This window comes from Anarhichas minor, unplaced genomic scaffold (genome assembly GCF_050575085.1).
Source record: "Anarhichas minor isolate MPS153535 unplaced genomic scaffold, ASM5057508v1 ptg000094l, whole genome shotgun sequence".
Lineage (NCBI taxonomy): Eukaryota > Metazoa > Chordata > Actinopteri > Perciformes > Anarhichadidae > Anarhichas > Anarhichas minor.
The window spans coordinates 620,646-639,309 of NW_027466540.1; the positions used below are offsets into that span (position 1 = coordinate 620,646).

The 18,664-nt window shown below is 40.0% G+C and overlaps 1 protein-coding gene across 1 annotated transcript in view; it reads right to left on the bottom strand.

The window, feature by feature from the left end:
• Positions 1–18,664, bottom strand: part of LOC142939175 (tenascin-R-like) — a 44,640-nt gene that overhangs the window by 19,764 nt on the left and 6,212 nt on the right. Inside the window, exons 3-8 of the mRNA XM_076082394.1 lie at positions 13,560–13,602; positions 10,410–10,754; positions 10,270–10,327; positions 9,923–10,150; positions 7,105–8,283; positions 5,141–5,256 (exon numbers count right to left, since the gene is read on the bottom strand). Coding sequence (XP_075938509.1) covers positions 5,141–5,256; positions 7,105–8,283; positions 9,923–10,150; positions 10,270–10,327; positions 10,410–10,547 — 1,719 coding nt within the window. The 5' untranslated portion in view covers positions 10,548–10,754; positions 13,560–13,602. The remainder of the gene's footprint in view (positions 1–5,140; positions 5,257–7,104; positions 8,284–9,922; positions 10,151–10,269; positions 10,328–10,409; positions 10,755–13,559; positions 13,603–18,664) is intronic.

Here is an 18,664-nt window from a genome sequence, read left to right on the forward strand (position 1 = left end):
ACATTACTAACTATTACCTTATATCTCATATCCCATACTATATAATACAATATTATGTTAATTTGCTACTTATTATATTTTTTCTTTTTTTGGCCATCTCCATCTTGGTTTTTTGACCGTCGCCATCTTGGTTTTTGGCAGTCGCCATCTTGGTTTTTGACCGTCTCCATCTTGGTTTTTGACCGTCTCCATCTTGGTTTTTGACCGTCTCCATCTTGGTTTTTGACCGTCTCCATCTTGGTTTTTGGCCATCTCCATCTTGGTTTTTGGCCGTCTCCATCTTGGTTTTTGTCCGTCTCCATCTTCGTTTTTGGCCATCTCCATCTTGGTTTTTGACCGTCTCCATCTTGTTTTTTGACCTTCTCCATCTTGGTTTTTGGCTGGCTCTATCTTGGTTTTTGACAGTCTCCCTCTGGGTTTTTGGCCGTCTCCATCTTGGTTTTTGTCTGTCTCCATCTTGGTTTTTGACCGTCGCCATCTTGGTTTTTGGCCGTCTCCATCTTGGTTTTTGTCTGTCTCCATCTTGGTTGTTGACCGTCGCCATCTTGGTTTTTGACCGTCTCCATCTTGGTTTTTGACTGTCGCCATCTTTTTTTCCAGTAGAGTGAATGCAGGTTTAAGACACTTCAGCATTGTCTTCACTTTTAAAAAGTGGAGGTTGATGCTTGGCTGTAGCATAAAATGGAAATACTACTAGTAAAGTACAAGTACCTCAGTACAAGGTTTAATACAATTTAGTCCAAACTACATATACATGATATATATTAATATTATTATTAATCTTAATAACATTAATAATAACACCGTTAATAATAATAATAATAATAATATATCTTTTGGTTAAATTAAGAATTCTACAGGTTTAGTAGACGGAAAGATGAATTCATTTGAAAACATATTTTGATCATTGGATCATCCTTTTAAAGCAACATGTCCTCTGGTTGTTTCTGTTTTATAAGATTGTCAACTGAATATTTTGGGTTTTTAGACAGAAAAAGTAATTTAAAGACGTCAACTTTTTGATGGACAAATCTTAATTACTTGTAGCCCTTTAAATACTGTGAAGACGGTAATGTGAAGATTTATATTAACAGTCATCTGGAAACAATAAATATTTATGAGATGTAAACGTGCTTCATCAAACCACTTGAACATTATTTCCTTCCAGCCAGATGTTCTCTCTCTTCTCTCTCGTTCTCTTCGTTCCTCAGAGACGAGTCTTCTTCTTCTGTTGACGATCTGATCTCAGCCGATGTTGTTGGTGTTGTGACTCTCTGTTGTTTATCTGTTGGTCCGGTAAACATCTCTCTCTCTCTCTCTCTCTCTCTCTCTGTCTCTCTCTGTCTCTCACAGCTGTGGGCCGGCGGTGACATCGTCCTTCTGGCAGTCGCCATGTTTTTGACAGTGTTTACGCGTTTCCGTAGCAACAAGCATCCCACATCTGCATCTTTTTTCTCTCTGCGGCTCCCAGCGTTCATTTCATTCACTGACTTCCTCTGTTTTCATTCTGGGCTTCGTCTGTTTGTTCTATCGTCTTCGATTTTGGCCTTTTTGGCAGAACCGTCGCTTTCAGAGAATTATTTTATTATTTTATAAATCGTTAGACGCTTTAAGGTGAATATAACTAACAGATATCAGCATGGAACTTCCCCAATTCATTACTTTAAATAAGACAATCACCATTTGCATTACTAGTTTGATTTTGTCGACATATTAGAGTCAAAGGTTTTTAAAGAGAGAATTTGGGATATCTCTTTGTATCACTCTGTAAATCAGCCATAAAAAAAATCATTTTTTTCCATATTTGTCAGAATAAAACATTCTATAATAGCACGACATTCTGTGTGTGATGATGAATGTTTTAGGCTTTGAGAGTCGTGTTAGGAGACATTATTACTGTGAAATGACTGCAGTTAGCTTTAGACAACGAAACCACTTAGTTCGGTTTAGGACGAACATCATGGTTAAAATGAGTAAACAACGTAAATTAATAAATAAAGTTGATTTGCGTCTCGTGCGTTTTAAAGTCCAGCAACACGCGTCAATTTCGTCTCATTAGATGCATATTAACTTCACTCCTTTTGAAGAACTAGATCCACATTCTGGCTTTTCAGATTGACTCCACTCTGACGTCTGTGCGGTAAATATTAAGCTAGAATCAGCAGCCATTAGCTTAGCATAAAGACTGGAAACAGGGGGAAAGAGCTAGCCTGGTAACAAGGTAACACCACAAATTAATAATTAATTGTTTTTGTGCAAAAGTTTAAGTGTTTAAAACAAGTTGTAAAGACTATATAAACTATATCTTGCTTTATATGTAAATACAAGTATCAACATTTTGATATCGTTGTGCTAAGCTAAGCTAAGCAGCCGCAACCTCATATTTCATTAGACAGGTATGAGAGTTGTATGAATCTTTAAATCGAACTCTCTGCAGGAGATTTGTAGGTTTCTTTTTCACCGTTCTGTTTTCTCTTTTCATTGTTTTGATGATTTTCTTTTGACTCTGGGTTATTTCCCTCCCTCATCCCTTCTCTCTCTCTCTCTCTCTCTCTCTCCTTCTCTCTCTCTCTCTGTGTTTCTCATGGACTCTTTGTGGGTTCATGAAGAAGATTACACTAAACACGAGTCCTCTTGTTGTCTTCATCACGTCCTCTCTCTTCACTTCCTGTCTTATTCCCTCTTGCAGACATCCACCCGTCCATCGATCTGGCGGCTGTGGATAATTCTTGGAGTCCAGAACCTCTCAGAGTCGTTACTGAGGCTTAGCTCCCTCCATGACGTGACCGCGGGGAGATCACCGCTCGTGTTTTGTTCGAGGTGAACGCTTGTAACTATGTGTGAAAACATGTTTGAGAGGAAGCCAGAACATGTGCGGTGAGGTGATTCCTCTGAGAGTGTGTGTGTGTGTGTGTGTGTGTGTGTGTGTGATGCAATCCAAAGCAGTGACTTGGTTTCTTTTCATCTCAGTGACGGATTTGATTTCGACTGATTTAGAAAGTGAAGTTGAGTCTTTTCTTTGTTCTCTCATAAATACCAACGCAATTAGTAATTTTCCGACTCTTTAATGCCGTCTGCTGCTGAGTGATCGCACATGTTCGAGGTCTGATGAACGAGTGAAGCAGAGGATCAGAGGTTACTGCTTTATGGAGCTGAAGGAGAGAAAAAACATTGTTCGATGAGGGCTCAACACTTGCTTCTAAGAGTGGTTGCGAGGCAACCGGGCAGCAACTTTTTGATTGCCGAGACCGAAAATATGTTTTCCATTTGAAGTCACTTTACATTTTGGGTAATTCAGATGCTGTGAAGATATACATCAGCTACATGCTGAACATGTGACATGTATACATGTTGTCTGTATTTTGTTTTGCAGCACAAAGATGTCGGGTTTTTCCTTTTTGTTGTTGTTTGTTCAGGTTCATCTAGTTTGTTTTGTCAGTTGAATCAATCTGCACGTTAATTTGTAGTAAAATAACTGAATTAGTTTCACCGTTGTTTCTAAAAACAGATGCTAGTGCACACGCGAGTAAACGCACCAACACACATGCAGCGTTGTCTGGTTCTGACTGGAACTGAATATTTAACTGTCACTAATGCAACAAATATTAAAAATATATTTATTTTTTCTGTCTGTTATTTTTTTGACTTGGTAGCAATTTAAAAAAAAAAAAACTCTGAGCCCGTCAATACACATTAGTAAACTAAGTAGTCCAGTTCTCCAATTAAAGGTTCTAAATAAGAGATTGGGAGCATTTCGATTGCCTCTCAATAGCTAACAGAGCTAACAGAGCTAACAGTGCTAACAGCTAACAGAACTAACAGCTAACAGTGCTAACAGTTAACAGAGCTAACAGCTAACAGAGCTAACAGCTAACAGAACTAACAGCTAACAGAGCTGCCTGAAGGTTCAAGCGTTTACATTAATGCATGAGAAATAATAACCTACTGATATAATATATAATAGTAGGAAAGTCACAGTTGTTCCATTTATTGATTTATTTTCTGCTCCTTGTTGACTTTGCTTAATTATCAGTGAATTATTCATTCACTGATTTTTGTTTTAAATGGTTGAAATGAAGATGAAGAGGTGAAGTAAAGACGCTCTGTGGAGAGTCAGCTGCAGTCTGTGTGTCATATCTCGGATGAAATATCAAGTGTTTTGCACAAACATGTGAGAGCAACGAGCTGCTGGTTTAGATGAAGATGAAACATTAGTCAGAATGTATAAACTTGGCCTTTTGATCCAAACATCAAGAGGAGTCGATATTCTTTTCCAGGGAAGAGACGGATTTGTTTTTGCCATCTTGAGGATTCCAGAACTTTGAATTCACTACTAGATTTGTATTCATTTTTCATAATGTTCGTCTTGGAAAAAAAGTCTAGTTTGATTTGATTTGATTTGATTTGTAACACAGAATTGACTTTGTTCCTGAATAAATAATTACATAACCTTGTGGTTGTTTTTTATGACATGCTTTGAACCTATTGAAAGCAATTTACTGATGAAACTTTTGCATTTTTGAAGTTTTAAATGTTTTAAAACATTTGTTTTGAGCTCAAAAGGTCAAATTTACAGTTTTATCCGAGTCTACTTCACCTTTATATCATAAAAAGGTATATTATATAATGTAATCTAAGTATGTTCTGTCTGCAGACTCCTTGAGGAGATGTGTATCCCGTATGACGACTTCGACCCCCTGAGCCGCTCTGAATGCTGGGACATCAGGACGCTGAGAGAGCACGTCTGTCCACAGATACATCTGCTGCCTGCATTACATGGACAAGTATTTAGAAGTACGTGTGTGTTGTTTATCCACGTTTGGCCAGTTTACACCTAGGTTGTGTGACAGATTTAAACAGTGTGAAGCGTAAATCTTTCCTTCCCTAATTCCTCCCTAAAGAGGGCTATTAATGAAGATTAGAATAATTGCACCCAATAACAATAAATCCTCAGGTGGATTCTGGTGAGTTCAAAGTGCAGCAAAAATGACGAAATTGGACGCAAACAACGTCATTGTGGGTTCAAACGGATGTGATGCTAAGTGAGTTAATAAAAGCGACTGTACGAGAGAAAAGAAGAGAGAAAGACTCAATCTAGAATCAAAGCGACAACATCTGCTCGTCAGCAGGAGGTCGGTACCTGGCTGGTGAAGGTGATGTCGTACGTCTCGTACTGGACTCGAGGTGGAGTCCAGAGCAGAGTGACGGACGACTCTGTGACGTCTCTGGTGCTCAGCTGAGAAACCCCCGACATCACTGGAGAGAGACGGAGACGGAGGCTCAGTCACAGTTATTTATTTAATCATTGGTATTATTTCTGTGTTTAATTATTAGTATTATTTATGTATTTAATTATTTGTATTATTTCTGTGTTTAATTATTAGTATTATTTCTGTGTTTAATTATTAATATTATTTATGTATTTAATTATTAGTATTATTTCTGTGTTGAATTATTAGTATTATTTATGTATTTAATTATTAGTATTATTTATGTGTTTAATTATTAGTATTATTTCTGTGTTTAATTATTAGTATTATTTATGTGTTTAATTATTAGTATTATTTCTGTGTTTAATTATTAGTATTATTTCTGTGTTTAATCATTAGTATTATTTCTGTGTTTAATTATTAGTATTATTTATGTGTTTAATTATTAGTATTATTTCTGTGTTTGATTATTAGTATTATTTATGTATTTAATCATTGGTATTATTTCTGTGTTTAATTATTAGTATTATTTATGTGTTTAATTATTAGTATTATTTATGTGTTTAATTATTAGTATTATTTATGTGTTTAATTATTAGTATTATTTATGTGTTTAATCATTAGTATTATTTATGTGTTTAATTATTAGTATTATTTATGTATTAAATTGTACCATTAATAAATTAACACATAACCATGAAATTAAAGTTGATAATGTGTATTTGACAATAAATAAATAAATTCATGAGATGGGCAGCATGTACAATCAAGAGAGCTGGAACTGTTTATTAAACAGGGTTAGTTTTATAGCAGTTATTAATGTTAATATAAATATAGACTGAATAAAACTGCATTTTGCTGCATTTTCAGAAACCATTTGAAAGACAAAATGATCCTGTTATAGACAATAATCAGAGTTTTGACAAACAAAGGAACTTAATTTAATATTCCTGTTCCCATCAAAGTGAAACTCGATATCCGTCTTCTGGACGTGTGAAACCTCGGCTGTAGTTTATCGAGTTTTTATCAAATTATTCCTGCAACAGTTTCCACTTCCTGTCTGTGAGACCAGTCGGGTCCAAATGCTAATATATTTTCACCAAAATGTGGTTGAATACATGACTCCACTTCTCTCTCTTTCATTGGTTGGAGCCGCTCCATCCTAGCGCTCTCATTGGCTGGTCACAATGCAGATAATTAACATACAATAGATCAGATTGTGTTTTTGTAAGCCCGCCCCAGATCAGATCAGGTCCTGAGTCTATGGAGTAGGTTTCCCTCAATCGTGTCTCGTTTTCCTTCTGCTGTGATTGATGCAGTGGAACAAATGAACCAGCGAAGCTCAAACTGATGTATTTATCAGCGCTTGGCGTCAAATCGGCAGCCGTTTGCCGACTGGCACCAAAACAATAAAATAAACCGCTCGACCTGATCCGCTGCTTGAAATAGAGATGAAGATGTTTTTGTCATTAAGGGTTTGATCCAGACCAGGTTCAGGATTTGGGAGCTGAACGGGGCCTCGGTCCAGATTAGTGAGAGGAAGGTGAATGTCTTTGAGATTTAAAACATAATAATAGAGAGTATATTTAGCTGAAGAAGGAGGAGGATAGTCTCAACTCAAGTAAATACAAGTACCTGAAAAATGTACTTAATGATATTTAGGTAGAGTAGAGAGTTGTCGTACATGTTAGTGTTGATGCGAAGTGTGAATGCATGAGCTGGGATTTGATTATAGACCATATTTGGTGACCGCAATAAAGTTTAAAGATCATTTTACTAATTTGCATATTGAGATCCGATCAAGATGCAGGAACAGTCGATATGATGAGATACTGACGCCTCCCTCTACATACGTCTTCATTAAGGGTTCTGTGTTTTGTTGGGTTTGACTCACCGGTGTCACAGTTGGGTCCCGTCATGCCCTCCTCACACCGGCTGCAGTCCGGTCCGGTGAACCCTCGTCGGCAGACACACCTCCCTTTGACGCACCGCCCCTTATTGTTGCAGTTACCGGGACAGCCTTTGGCGCCGCAGTCCGGCCCGGCGAAGCCCACGTCGCAAACGCACTTCCCGTTCACGCACTTCCCGCGGCCGCTGCAGTCTTTGGGACAAGCTTTACCAGAGCAGTCCTCCCCGACGAATCCATTGTCGCAGACGCACTGTCCGTCCACGCAGCGCCCCCTGCTGTTGCAGTTTCCCGGGCAGGATTTGTCGGCGCAGTCGTCTCCGGTGAAGCCGCTGTCGCACACACATCTGCCGTTCACGCACCGGCCGCGGTCGCTGCAGTCGTTCGGGCACGTTCTTTCGGAGCAATCCGGTCCGCTGAATCCATCGTCGCAGACGCACTCTCCGTCCACGCAGCGCCCCCTGCTGTTGCAGTCTCCAGGACAGCTCGTCTCGGAGCAGTCTGCGCCGGTGAAGCCGCTGTCGCAGACGCATTTACCGTTCACGCACCGGCCGCGGTCGTTGCAGTTATCAGGACAGGCCTTTTTAGAGCAATCCGGTCCGGTGGATCCAGGATTGCACACGCAGCGCCCGTTCACGCAGCGCCCCCTGCTGTTGCAGTTTCCAGGGCAGGTCGTCTCAGAGCAGTCAGCGCCAGTGAAGCCGCTGTCACACACACATTTACCGTTCACGCACCGGCCGTGGTCAGCGCAGTTGTTCGGACACGTGGCCTTGGAGCAGTCCGGGCCGGTGAACCCAGGATTGCACTCACACTTCCCATTAACGCAGCGCCCCCTGCTGTTACAGTTCGCCGGGCAGGATTCGTCCGAGCAACTGGGACCGGTGAAGCCGGCGTCGCACACACACCTGCCGTTCACACACCTGCCCCGGTCGCTGCAGTTGTCGGGGCAGCCCGTCCGCGAGCAGTCTGGTCCGGTGAAACCGGGGTCGCACGCGCACTGTCCGTTCACGCAGCGTCCGTTGTCGTTGCAGTTTCCGGGACAGTTGGACTCGCTGCAGTCCGGTCCGTGAAACCCGGGGAAGCAGACGCATTTCCCGTCCACGCAGCGGCCCTGATCGCTGCACTCGTTGGGACACTCGTCCTCCGGTTTGATGGAGCAACCTGCACCTGAAGCAGAGGGACGGAGGACAGACGCGTTATATACATCAATATAAAATGAAAAAATATATATTATTATCATTAATAAAAATAATAATTAAAGAAAAATACACAATTAACCATGACAACAATAATAATTCATTTTATAACTTGACCTAAAAAAATGTTGCCAACAGTTTAAAGACTTTTGTTGTTTTTCTTTTGTCAAATAATATTTCTATCACAGTTTATAACCAGATCTTTTGTTTTAAAGTGTCAAAAAGCCCTAAAAACGCTGGAACCCACTGATCCAGAGTCTGATATAATCGTGATGATGAAGCCGTTCTTATTAGTGGAGCTAAAGGACGTGAACGTTGATGGACTGACCGCCGGCTCCACCCTCAGGCCTCCGTGACAGAAGCTTTGGTTTGCTGCAGTTTGTTTGTGGAAGTTAATTTGAAACATGAATCTTCATCCTTCTTAGTCTTTTTTTTTGGGGGGGGGGGGGGGGGGGGGGGGGGGGGTTCTAATCCTCTGTAATTAGAGTGCAACTTGCTTTGCTTTCACTAATTTGAGGGAAGTAGATGGAGACTGAGATCACACTGGGCAGCGAGCTGAGGACACACACACACACACACACACACACACGCACACACACACAGAGTGAGCTCATGCTCTGAGCTCTGCCAGGTTATAATGGGATCATTATGACGGAGGAGGTGAGTCAAATAATTTGACTGAGAGCACAGTCACAAATACTCAATACCGAGTACAAGTGGAGGTAATTAATAGGATTATTTGACGGGCCTACCGGGTACAGGTCCGGGGGCCCAAAGAGTAAAAGAGTAAGGGGGCCCCGCCAGACTTTACCAACAAAATATCACTCAAAGAGACATTTACCTCTGGGGAACATGAACGTCTGCACAACATTCATCCACAGAAGTTTAAATAATTCAGTCTGGACCAAACTGACGACAGAAAAGGGGATTTTTTTCATCAAACAAGAAACATTCAGTGTTTACACAACTCATGAACACATGCTGCACACACACAAAACACAGATGTGTCATTCAGACTGTTAACAGATTCAGAAAGAGTCTAGACTGGTTTGTTATGTTCTTGATAGTAAAAGAATTGAGAGAAGACGTGTGTTTGTATTTGTTGTCATGGTGAATATGGTCAGATCTAAAAACTATCATTTCACATCTTAATAACTCTTTGGAACATTGAGAACAATGTGACAGTCGCCCCTTTAACCGTTGTTACTAATTTAGAAATGAATATTTAAAAATAGCTCTGGTAGAGACCTGTCAATCACTGTGTAGCCCCGCCCTAAAGCATCCCCTGCTTTATGGTCTGTTTGACTCTAAATGGACCATAATGTACTAAATGAACATCATGCTGTATTGAAGAAGACTTGAAACTAGAGATTGAGACCATAAACTCATGTTTACAATGTTTACTGAGGTAATAAATCAAGAGAGAAGTAGAGTCATTTTCTCATAGACTTCTATACAACCAGAGGAGTCGCCCCCTGGTGGACACTAGAGAGAATGCAAGTTAAGGACAGCAACAACAAGACTAAATACACATAAACATTAGTTTTCAGCTGAACTCAGTGGTTTTAGGTGTTTAGTTACTCTTAAAAACAACAACCATCTGGTTTTACCTTTGCTCTCCTTGGAGGTGCAGCATCCTCCTTCAGGTCCTCCACATTTCTCCCTGAGGGACGACACCTCCCTCTCCAGCCCCTCCAGACGCACCCGCAGCGCAGCAAAGTCCGTCTCGCATCCGCAAGACCCGGATCCGGAACCGAAACCAGAACCTAACGATGGAACCAGTTTGATCCGATGGGTCAGGACCAGAGGGGAACCGGGGATCAGGTTGATTTCTTTACCTGAGAGAAGAACCAGGTCGGATTAAAACAACACGGGAGGAGAACTTTAGAAGCAGAATCTGAGAAGTTGTAAGAGAACATGTCAAACTATCATGAAAGAAATAAAAGAGGTGTTTTACCTCCCAGGCTGACATCAGATGAATCCCCCTGAGTGATGCAGCCCTCAGAGATCACCACCTGCAACAAGGAAATGAAATGAAATAAAATAAAATAATCCATATCCACAATTCTTCACTAAATCTCCCAACCATCGACTCACCTTGATGGAGTCCTGCTTGGCGTCCCTCTGCATCCTCTGACCTCTGACCTGTAGCTCGCTGGCGGTCGAAGGGGTCAGGAGGGCCGGAGCAGCCAGGAGGAGGAGGAGGAGGAGGAGGGAGGGGATGGAGGGACACATCGCTGTGGTCAGACCACCAAATGCTTCCTCGGGTTGTTTAGGGAAGAAAAAAACAAAAAGCTCAGGAAATGTGTTTGGTTTGAGTTGAAGCGATTGTTTCCAACGAGGAGCAGATCAGAGGGAGCTGAGCTGCAGGTGAGAGAGATCTCCGTCAGTCAGATCACATGAAGACATCTACCGGCTGAGCTCCGGGGACTTTCTCTCCTTCTGGAAAACAGAAACAAACAAACATTTAAATCCACCTGAAAGTTTCTCGTCGGCTCAACAGACTCCACTTCAGTCGCAATCAGCAGAAATGAGGCCGTCAGCTGTTTATGAGCGCGTCGGTGCAGCGTGTCGGCCAATAAACCACGACGGAGAAGAACCCGCGTCTCTACGCGGCCAGTGTTCGACACTGATGACTTGTTACGCTGTGAGTGCTTCATTTATTTATTATGTTAATAAATGGATCCTCACGTCTTATTGGTCCAGCTGCTCACAGTCTGTGTATCCGTTCATATTATCGCGCTTTTGTGAATGAAAAGGATTTTATTTCATTCTGATGGTCATGTCAACCAACTTATGCAATATAACTTTTTACTTCTTTTCAATATCATGCTCAAACATACTGTTTGGTTTTACTTCTTCTACACTTTATATTTCTACTCTTTTGATAAACATTTTTCTATTTTAGTTGAATTGTTTTACTTGATTTTGCGTCGGTATCGATGTCAGCGATCAATATTACATTCTGAATTTCTACAGGAAAGAAAGAAGGTGAAAAATGAAATGTTGCGTTTGTCCCCTAAGAAATTCTGCAGTTTTTTGACTTAAAACTTTGCAATTTCACTCAATTTTATACCATTATTATTACGAGTTAAATGCTAATTATTTACACATCTCACAGCCTTCGTCTGAACAGGACGTGAACAATGAATTTAAATCAAAAAGGTAAAACTACGAAAAACAACAAAATACTAGAAACCCAGTCTGGAGCTGAACATATTCTGATCTATTCTTAAGAGCGGAGACACAAAATCATAATGTTTGATACACAAATGTAGGTTTTCCCCCTCGTGGTTCAATTTTCAATTTTCAATGTTTTGAATATTAATTTGTTTCGGATACTTTTCAATTACCTTATTCAAAATTCTTACAAAGACAGAATCTATGAATAACCAAATACAGTTGAACAGTTTGGCCTTTCAGTCTCCTCACAGTGAAGCTTCTCACATGTGAACTGTGCTACTCAGACGTGACCCGAGACAAACAGGGTTCAGCATCTGCAGTTTAACGCTCGCCTCCGTCTGGACCTTTGCTGAGCCGTCTCTATTGACTTCAATGGGAACAATCAGCTTGTAAATACCTGCTGAAGACAGCTGCTCCAACTGGACCCTCCGAGGAAACACAAGAGGGCAACAGAAGGTCCCTGAACGCACCATGAAGACTTTCTCTCCCTGCTGCTGGTTTGCATTCCTCCTGTTTCAGCTTCAGAAGCCAAAATAAACTCCTTCAGAGCGGCTCGTTGAAGCACACACTCGGTTCATGCAATGAGGAAGTGATACCTGGAGGCATTTACATGTGAGGGGGTGTGCTTTTACTCATTATTAATATAGTTTGTGGAAGTTTAACTGCAGTTTCTGTCAGTTTGTTGTTGTGGTGTTCCTACTTGAAAATAATAATTTTATGTGACGCATGAGCATTTATGTTTTACCCAACATACATAGCAGTAGTGACATCACTCCCAAAACAACCTTAACTCGAGGTCCACTGCTAGCTTTAGCTTTTAAACATAGACTGTAATCACATTAGCCCCGCCCTAAAGCATCCCCTGCTTTATGGTCTGTTTGACCAGAGGAGTCGCCCCCTGGTGGACAGCAGAGAGAATGCAGCTTTAACACATGAAGCTTTGGCTTCACTTTAAAGAACCGGAGGTTTGAATTCGGATTTTTTTTTGATCAAAATAAGGTTTGTCTGTATCGCAGGTTGATGGCGTGTTACGATGCTTTGATTGGCTATTAGTGATGTAATGATTACACGCCCCTCGTTAAGGAGCATCGATGACTCAATGACTGAAGTCTGAACAGCCAGACGGAGACGTTCACACGAACAACACACCATGACATCATTTGGAAAAGAAAAAAAAGAAGCTCACAAGTTTGTGGTTTCACATTAATTTACATCAATTTTCAAAATTAATGAAAAATACAACTCGCAAAGATATGTTTTCTCCTGATATTAATGTTTACAGGAAATGTTTGCAGATACACTTTTTTTTTTTTTACATTTTTTCATGTTGAATATATTTAGTTTTTCAGATAAATTCATTTGTAGAAATTTCTAAAAAATCCAGTCATTATGGGAAATTAAGTACTTTAATTTTCTCTATTGCATTTGTGCAAACGTACAACTTTATACCGCACTCTAACTGTATTTCTGGTCTTTTCTATTTGTATTTAAGCATTAATGCCGGAGCCTTAACATGAAGAAGTTGAATCCAGTGAAGTGCAGTAAAAACATCCTCATCTCAACATCTGGAGAAAAACAAGTTGTAAAATGTAAATTCTCTTGTTTTAGGAATTGGCCGGCAATATTTTCTTGCAACAATCTGTCTTGTTTCTGTTTTGATGGATATTGATCAGAAATAAACTCATAAACCAACTTGCAGACTGTGGATTACACACAAGATATAGAACACAATAAAGAGATGATTGCATGACAAGAACATTCACCTTCTATGAGCCATTCTAAATATAAAAGACTCCTGCAGTCACAAAAGCTGTGCAAAGGTTTAAATAGTTTCCTGAAAGTTGTTAATATTTTCTGTTCGGTGCAGAATATTTAATATATTGTTGCTTTTATCAGTTATCTATTAACTGATGATCACGTTGCTATAATTCTTTCAGCTCTAATCGATTTAATTGGTGCATATTAAAGCAGTATCCATAATATCAATGAACTCATTTTAAAATCTCTAGAATGATTATGAGTGAAGTGGATGAAACATTCAGAGAATGTGAAGAAGCATCCTACCTGCTGTGAGCCGGTGACTTTCTCTCTGTGAAGCTCTCATTGACTGACCAGCAGGACGAGAGGGATGGACAGAAAAAAAGAGAAAGAGAGAGAGAGAGAGAGAGAGGGGGGAGGAGAGCTGTAAAGTTTTCTCATACTTGAAGAATTTTCCCTCCCTCTCCTCCTCCTCTCTGTCTCTCTGATGTAACTCGATGTGCTTTACAGGTCCCAGTTGGGCGGAGGATTTGCGATGGAAAACATCTGAATTTTTAAATGTTTTTAGGGTAACCTAGGGGCCTCAAGACCTTTAATGTGTTGGGAAGCGCTCTCTGTTGGTGGCGTCAGAGACTCTGCTCCTCTCGCTCTCTTTTTGTTTGCTGCATCATTTTCATTTCGATGCTGACAAACTGTTCACTGACAGAGAAGCAGTTCCAGGATCCGATGTCGCCTTCTGTCTCGTTTTGCTCGGGGAGAGGATGTGCAACACATCTCTGTGACCTGAAATGCTCAGATTGTTGCTGCCACGTTAGCTCTGCATGGTCTCTGTTGAGTTGAGGAAGCATCAGGACCACAGGATGCACAAAAAGTCATGGACGGATCACTGAGCAGGTCTACAGGGTAACTCCTGGTGCAGAGCCTCAGTTTGAAGTTACTCTCATTGGAAAGTCGCAAAGAGGTACTAAACTACCCAAACAAAGATGCAAAACTATGAAAAAGAGACGCAAATCGACCAAAAAGATGGTAAAAGTCTACAAAGAGGCAGTTTTTTTTGGCCGTCACAACCTTAATGGCTTTCATGAAGTGAACACACACAGGGAAGGGTTAAAGTTTTAAGAAAAAAACACGGACAACTCCCAGACCGGACAACGCTGAGGTAGTGACCTGTCAATCACCGTGTAGCCCCGCCCTAAAGCATCCCCTGCTTTATGGTCTGTTTGACTCTAAATGGACCATAATGTACTAAATGAACATCATGCTGTATTGAAGAAGACTTGAAACTAGAGATTGAGACCATAAACTCATGTTTACAATGTTTACTGAGGTAATAAATCAAGAGAGAAGTAGAGTCATTTTCTCATAGACTTCTATACAACCAGAGGAGTCGCCCCCTGGTGGACACTAGAGAGAATGCAGCTTTAACACATGAAGCAGCGGGTTCACTTAAAGAACCAGAGGTTACTGAAAACATATTTTTCACCAAGAAAAGCCTTCAGCTTCTTTTTTTTCAACTTGTCAATCACTATTAAAGCACTTTGGATTGCATTTGAATTATTTGAAAGGTGCTATTCAAATAAAACTTTATTGACTTCAGACTAGCTGCAGATACATTTTCCGTCCATCTGAACTCATTGATAGTATTAACATCATATCTCCGGGGAGTATTAAGAGGATGAAGATGAAATGTTTGACCTCTGAAACCAATCAAGTTTATTAACTATTAAGTTTACGACTCTGACCTCTGGCTGACCTCCGACACCTGAAGCTCTTCGGTCCGTCTCCCCGTTGATCAACTTGTTCTTTTCAGCTTTGCTTCAAACTGCACTAAAGAGTTAAAACATTATCATCACGACTGCTTATTGGATTGTTTAAAACGGTTTCACGCGTTCACATCAGCTCTGCTGCACGTGGTGGGCTTCAGGTTCACGGGTCCTCTCTGCTCCTCTGCTCCTCTGCTCCTCTGCTCCTCTGCTCCCTTTGGCTTCTCTCCACACAGAAGCTGCATTCTTCACTCTGAGCTCCATCACATCCTCCGGTTACTCCGGACGGCTCGAAAACCTTCAATCTCTGAGAGAATTTATGAAATCAAAAGAGTGGATATGTGGGTAACACCTGGGGGGGGGGGGGGAATTCCCGTAAAAATACATTTATATTCCAAAGATTCCCTTTATAGTCATTATGTTTGATGTATTTTACACAAAAAACTAATTATTAATCAAAATAAATAAATATTAAGAAAAACGTTTATCTCAAAGTGCTGTTCTAGTGTCAGACAGGATGTTATTGTTCATCTTGAATTTTCTATAATAATAATAATAATTATTATTATTATTGGCATTATAATAATAAAAATAATAATTATTATAATAACAATAATAATAATTATTATTATTATAATAATAATGATTATTATTACAATAATAAAAATAATAATAATTATTATTATTTTTGTATTATTATTATTATAATTATAATTATAATTATTTTTGTATTATTATTATTATAATTATAATTATTATTATAATAATTATAACTATTTTTATTATTATTATAACAATAATCTTTATTATAATAATCATTATTATAATAATAATTATTATTATTATTAGCAGTGGATCAGATAAACATGAATATCCAACAAAAGACGACACAATAGAATCAAATGAAACACTCACTCACTCACAACTTGTTTCCATAAATTTAAGATACTGACAATATAAAAATGTTCATTAAAGTGTGAAATCTAAAATCTTAGATGACAGATAAACATCCTTTACACTGAATCCACATTTCACCTCTTTTAGAGAAATATTCATCCAATGAAGGTTTTTCAAAAATCTATGAACAAACAAATTAAAAGATATTTAACAGATATTATTTCATGCAAAACGCACAGAACATGTTTAAATCTTAAATCAAACAGTTTACTTAGAAATGAATTGCAAAGGTATATTTAATTGAGAATGTTGAAATAAGAGTGAAAATGTCCGAATCTCTCCGGTATCGAAAACATCTGCAGAACATCTGGAGCTCCAGTTAACGTTCAACGAGGTTCCAGATGAAGAATAAACAAAGTGCTCCAGAACTACAATAAACAGTTTCACATCGATGGCTATCAGCTCACTGGACGATGGAGGTGCGCTCACTTCTGTTCCTCTTTCTAACATCTGTGCAGCGGTTGTTCTCTTTGAAGCTTTAAGTTAACTTTGACAGGAAGTCGTCACATGAAGCTGCATTTCAATTTCTTTCTCTTTATTGTTCTGGTTCCAGCTTCTCTGAAGGATGGATTGTTTTTCTAATCCAAGTCTTCAGCAGAGAATCAATTCAATCAGATTACTTTGAGTATATATTTATATATATGTATACATATAGTAGTATAGTGTCACACTGATGCATCTTTCTGTGCATTTTGTTCATAGAACTATTCTCAAGTCGCAACATTGTTTTTACAATTTTTGAACAATTATGAATAGTTATTAATTAACATAGTAACCAGCACCCTGCTATATCTGTTAGTAAGTATCTCTAGTTCATTATTGCTCTAAGCATTAGAAAACACTGCTGTATTACAAAATATACATTTTCCTTTAAACAAATGAAATAAAGAACATTATCACATTATCACGTACTTCTATGTTCTTTAAAACAAGATATTCAAAGTAAGAAATTCCACAGAACTGTAACTGAAAAGAAGTAATAAAGTTCATCCTGATGACGATGTTTGTATATTTCCTTTAACTGTCATTGATAAGTGATGATAAAGAACAATAACTCAGTCCATACAGCAGTGCTGAGCTGTCACTCTGTATGAAGAGTTCAGAGCTAACCACCTGAACTCTAACCAGCTCACAGGCCGTTTACTCGCCCTCGTACACTCATCAACTGGACTTTCATGGTCTCTTTAAGGAGCCCTGAAATGACTGAAAGGCCACAGAAACTGGCACCAGATGCACGACGGCTAATCGCTCCACATGCGTCTGTGAGCAGAGCCAAGGCGAGTCCGTGGGAGCGAGAGCAGAACATAACGAGTGCATGGATCCTGTCGAGCTGCAACATGCTAATTGGAGTCGACGCCTTCGTCTTGATTGTTCCGTCAGGAACTGACTGACGGATGACGTTTGTGTGTGTGACCAGGAAACGGACACTTGGCCCACTAATGTGGGTCATTGATTTACTCTCTGCCTCTGTGGTTTCAGTCACAAGTGTGAGACCACGAAGCTCTCTGGCTTCACTCAGACGTCACGCTCAGGAGCGAGTTACACAGTTAGTGGAAGAAGCTTTCACGTGTTCACTTGAGAAGATTATCTTGATGAACAACACGTGTGAGAATCATAAACGTTTGGTCGCCACAGAGATTATTTTCTGTTATTATTCAAAATCCAGTGGAAGAATCCTGCTTTATGTTGAGGGAGTCCGTGTGACACTAACTTCCTGTTGGACTACAGAATGATGTCATTTCTGCAGCACTCTATAGATCTTGTTAGGTTGTTTTTGACTGTTAACACAGTCCAACACAGATGTTCAACCTGTGTGTTCGTATTTCTAGGAGCACAACATGGTTAATATTTCCCCCTCTCCTCATCACCATTTAATGATTCTGTTCTTTCTGTTTCAGCAGCTCGTTTCAAACCCCAGACCTGATCCCCAGAGTCCCATTACAGGCGGAGTCAAACCCTCTCAAACCCGTCGGACGTGTTGACTTTGTCAGAGAACAACGAGATGAAGGGACGAAGACGAAGAGGCGAGGAAATAAAATCGGTTTAGTCGTTTGATTTTGTGCCAAAAGCACGGAGCTCTCTGCTTTTGACAAATGCTGCGTGAATGTGAGCCGTCAGCCAAAATGACCAATCAAGACTTTGCGTGCACGGACTATACGAGTGTTCACAAACACCCGAAACCAGCTTACTTTGTCCTGCTGGTCCTCACATACACTTTAGATGGACTATCACATCCTCTCACGTCACTCTATGTGCAGGTGGGAGCTTGTAGTGTTTGTGAGCCATCGCTTGTCAAACTCATTTACTCTTAAAGGTGCAGTGTGTACGATCTGGCGGCATCTAGTGGTGAGACTGCAGATTACAACCAAACTGAAACTGAAACGCTTTCTTTCAATCATCGTGACAACAGAGGAAATAAGTCATTAGACGAGAGGAGCGGTGGTTAAAGCCGCCAAGTCTTAACGACCGTCAGAGAGTAAAGGATAGCAGAGCTGAGAGGAGTCAAAGGTAAAGAAGAGGAGAGGAAAAGAAAAGGCTCGTACAGTGTTTGTGCTCCTGGCTCTCTGGCAGAGTTTCCCCGAGCAACTTCCTTTTTCTTCCATTAAAGGCGACTCACTTATGTCCCTTTGAGTCGTAAGCATCTTCCTCTGGAAAAGGTTCGGCGACGTAGAACTGATGGTTGATCAGTTA